This window comes from Merops nubicus, unplaced genomic scaffold, assembly GCF_000691845.1.
Source record: "Merops nubicus isolate BGI_N331 unplaced genomic scaffold, ASM69184v1 scaffold33164, whole genome shotgun sequence".
Classification (NCBI taxonomy): domain Eukaryota; kingdom Metazoa; phylum Chordata; class Aves; order Coraciiformes; family Meropidae; genus Merops; species Merops nubicus.
The window spans coordinates 1188-5294 of NW_008606819.1; the positions used below are offsets into that span (position 1 = coordinate 1188).

At 61.0% G+C, this 4107-nt stretch overlaps 1 protein-coding gene across 1 annotated transcript in view; it reads left to right on the plus strand.

Moving 5' to 3' along the window:
- The window catches only part of YARS (tyrosyl-tRNA synthetase), a gene marked incomplete at its 5' end in the record, with an annotated part of 4778 nt that extends 1140 nt beyond the window's left edge, over positions 1–3638 (plus strand). Inside the window, 9 exons of the mRNA XM_008939771.1 lie at positions 343–423; positions 741–833; positions 1024–1159; positions 1347–1432; positions 1875–2001; positions 2466–2563; positions 2700–2893; positions 3041–3164; positions 3528–3638. Coding sequence (XP_008938019.1) covers positions 343–423; positions 741–833; positions 1024–1159; positions 1347–1432; positions 1875–2001; positions 2466–2563; positions 2700–2893; positions 3041–3164; positions 3528–3638 — 1050 coding nt within the window. The remainder of the gene's footprint in view (positions 1–342; positions 424–740; positions 834–1023; positions 1160–1346; positions 1433–1874; positions 2002–2465; positions 2564–2699; positions 2894–3040; positions 3165–3527) is intronic.
- Positions 3639–4107: the final 469 nt, after the last annotated feature.

Below are 4107 nucleotides of genomic sequence, written 5' to 3' on the forward strand. Positions count from 1 at the left end.
CCTCTGGCCCCGCTCCAGCAGCTCCCTGGCTCTGCTGTGCTGAGGACTCCAGAGCTGCCCCAGCACTGCAGGGGGGTCTCCCCAGAGCAGAGCTGTTTATACTTCACCCCCATATTGCAGCTGGCAGCAGCACAGAGCATAACCCAAGCCTAGAGCTGCTTTCACAGCAGCTCCAGCCCACTGCAGGACAGAGGAGTCCAGAGAGCTCCCATCCTTCCCAGGGCTGGAGTTGCCCCAGCAGAGGCTGGGCAGATCCTGGGGGGCAGGTGGGGAGCTCTGAGGGCTGAGCAGAGCTGTGCTGTGGGTGCTTGGGCCCATTCCAAGGGGTGGGTGTCTCTGCAGGCTCTGGATGAGGAGTACCTCAAGGTCGATGCACAGTTTGGAGGAGTCGATCAGAGGAAGATATTCACCTTTGCAGAGAAGGTGAGGTGTGGGCTGTGGAGAAGGTGAGGTTTGGGGGGTGTTGTTGAGTTCCCCGTGGTGCTGGTGCCCAGCTCAGGGCTCCAACAGGCACTGACCCCCTTGGGAGAAGCATGTCTGATTTTGGTTGGCACCACAGGGCTCTCTGCAGCTCCTGCTGCTGCTCTCGTGGTCCCTGGGGCTCTGGTGTCTGATGGCTTCTTGGATCCTGTTATTCTGAGTCCTCAAGTTATCTGGAGCCAGGAGCAAATGGGGATTGTGAGTTCAAGCCAGTGTTCAGAAGCAGATTGTCCATGACTCTCCTCTTTGCTCTTTCCCAGTACCTGCCCTCCCTGGGCTATGCCAAGCGCATCCATCTGATGAACCCCATGGTTCCTGGTCTGACTGGCAGCAAAATGAGCTCCTCAGAAGAGGTTGGTCCCAGAACAGTGGCTGTGGTCAGGGGTTGGGGGAGGCTGGGGAGGCTGCACCCCAAGGGAAGGTGACTGGTGATTTCTCTGTCCCCTCCCCCTGGGGTCTAAGGAAACGTTGCAGCAACTCCAGCATGAGTTGTTTCTTTTGGGTAAGAGGTTGGTGAAGGACTGAGGAAATCTTTTCCTGCAGGACTCAAAGATTGACCTTCTGGACCGCAAGGAGGATGTGAAGAAGAAGCTGAGGAAGGCTTTCTGTGAGCCAGGGAACGTGGAGAACAATGGTGTCCTCTCCTTCATCAAGCACGTCCTCTTTCCCCTCAAGTCAGGTGAGGAGCTCACCACACTCGGGTGCTGGGTCTGGTTTTTCTGTGGGTAGAAGGAGGGGAGGGAAGTGGATGCCCCCTGAGGAGACTGTCCCCAGAGCCCCCTCCCAGCCCCTGCTGCTGTCCCCCTCTGCTCCAGGGCTGAGTCTCCTCTTGGGTTAATCTGAACCTTCACATCTGTGTGTCGCAGAGTTCGTGGTTCTGCGAGAAGAAAAATGGGGAGGAAACAAAACCTACACAGCCTATGAGGCCCTGGAGAAGGACTTTGCTGAGCAGGTGGGTGCCAGGATGGAGCAAACCCTCTCTCTGTGCCAGAGGCTCCTGAGAGCTCCAGGCAGCAGTGGGAATCTGTGATGGGAAGAGGCGTGGAGCAGAGCAGGGCCCAGTGGCCGTAGGGTGGCAGGGTGCCCAGCCAGGAGAGCCCACGAGAGGATGGGTGAAGGATGTGGGGCCACCAATTGTCCCATTGCAGGGCAGGACCATGACAGCCTCATCCTGGAACAGAGCAGCAGTTTAGCTGCTTCCATCTCTTCCCAGTTGAGGCTGCAAGCAAAAGTGACCAGAGGAGAGGCTTTGTTTTCTGAGGGGGGGTCAGGCCAAGGGTTGGGCTTCATCTCCCTGCCCTGCTTGCTCTCCAGTTCCTAATTCTCTGGCCTCTGACTGGCATTGTGCTGCTCCCCCTGCCCGTGTGGGAACTCATCTGTGTGTCTCGATCCAGGTCGTGCATCCTGGGGACCTGAAGAACTCGGTGGAGGTGGCCCTGAACAAGCTGCTTGACCCCATCAGAGAGAAGTTCAACAGCCCAGAGCTGAAGAAGCTGACCCTCGCAGCGTACCCCAAAGCCAGTAAGGAGGTGCTGGGAGCCTGGGGAAGTGGGGCCCTGGCCACGTAGGGCTGGGGGGCAGAGAGTCCTTCAGGGGCTGAGGCTCGAGAGAAGCTCTGAAACTTCAGTCTCAGGAGCAGCCCTGGAGAGCATTAGGAAAGGGGAGGAAAGGCCAGCACCAGGGCTTGACAACCCTTCTGGGGAAGCAATTTTTCCTAATATCCAATGGAAGCCTCCCCTGGTGCAACTTGAGGCCATTTGCTCTTGTCCTGTCACTTGTCCTTGGGGAGAATGCTTCTTGGTGTCCTTCCCTGGTGCTTGAGAGCCCAGCAAAGCAGAGGAGAGACCGTGCTCAACAGTGTAGAGACAAGCAGGGAATTCAGCAGGCCCCAGGGCTGGCATTTGGGGATCCCTGCGTGCTCCCCAGGGCCTGCCCAGCTCCCTGGGTTTATGCTGAGTGGCACAACTGTTCCCTTTGTGCTGCAGAGCCCGCAGAGAAGCACCCCAAGAACTCCGAGCCGGAGAACGCGGTGATCCCATCCCAGCTGGACATCCGGGTGGGCAAAGTGATCAGTGTGGAGAAGGTACAGGCCCAAGGGGGAGAGGGGAGTCACCTTCCCGTGGGGTGACGTGGGCACTCGGGGGGTGGGGGGCTCTGCTGCCCCCTCCTGTGGCCCCCCAGGCCCCTGCTCTGCTCCTCACCCCGCCTCTGCTCGGCAGCACCCGGACGCTGACAACCTGTACGTGGAGAAGATCGACGTGGGCGAGCCCGAGCCCCGCACGGTGGTCAGTGGCCTGGTGCAGTTCGTGCCCAGGGAGCAGCTGCAGGACAGGCTGGTGGTGCTGCTCTGCAACATGAAGCCCAAGGCGATGAGGGGGGTGGAGTCGCAGGGCATGGTGCTGTGTGCCTCCAGGTGAGCTCAGGAGGGGGGGGGATTCGGGGCCGTGCCCCTCCAGGGGTACAATCCAGATCCTCCCCTCTCCTGCCCCAGAGCACGGCGGTGCTGAGGGGTGTGTGGGGTCACTGGGGGGTGACTCTGCCCCCTCCACACCCCTCGCAGTGTGGGTGAGCCAAAGCCACCAGCCGGCTGCAGCGCTGGTGAGCGCATCTACGTGGAGGGCTACGAGGATGGGGACCCCGAGGACGAGCTCAAGCCAAAGAAGAAGGTCTTTGAGAAGCTGCAGGTGAGGGGCTGGAGCCCAAGTGTGGTGGGGGGCAGCTGAGGGAGCTGGGGGCTCAGGGGAGACCTTCTGGCTCTGCACAGCTCCTGACAGGTTGGAGCCCGGTGGGGGGTTGGGCTCTTCTCCCAAGGAATAAGCAACAAGACAAGAGGCAACAGCCTCAGGTTGTGCCAGGGGAGGTTGGGCCACAGCTTGGAGTAGTTGGACTTGCAGGTGTCAAGGGTGCTGGTGCACAGGCCCACGTAGATGCCACTGTCCCCACCTCTGGGTGACCCCAAATGACCTGTTGACCATGTTTCACGCCAGCTGAGCAGGGTGCTGCTGGCAGCTGAGATCTGACTCTGCCCCCCCTGCTCTGCTCCCCAGGCCGACTTCCGCATCTCTGAGGACTGTGTCGCCCAGTGGAAGGAGAGAAACTTCCTGACCAAGCTGGGGACAGTCTCCTGTAAAAGCCTGAAGGGTGGGAGCATCGGCTAACAAGCGCCGGAGCTGCAGATCGTGCCTCCTGCCTGGCCCCCTCCATCACCTCAGCCAGGCTCTGCTCCCCGGTCTCTGCCATCTCCTCCCCAGTGCCCCAAGCCACCACAGGACCTGGGGGCTCCAGGACTGAATTTGCAGCTCTGCCCCCTGGAGAGCTGCCTCCGACCTCCCCCTGGGCCTGCTCTGCCAGCGTCCGTGCCGTGGCTGTGGGCCAGGGCTGGGGCCTGGCGCTGGCACTGCACCTAAGGGACCCCTGTGACTCGTGCCCGTGGCCTCGGGCTCTTTGCTGGGCCACTTGGCTCACTCCCAGTTGTGCCATGGGCTGGAGGCCCTGCCCGCTGGTCCTGGCTGGGGTGGCATGTGCTGTGGTGAGGGCAGGAAGGGAAGGCTGCTCGCTCAGACCCACGTTGCTGCTAACAGAGCTGGGGGCAGCCAGGCAGGTCCCGTCCTCTGCTCTGCCCGGCCA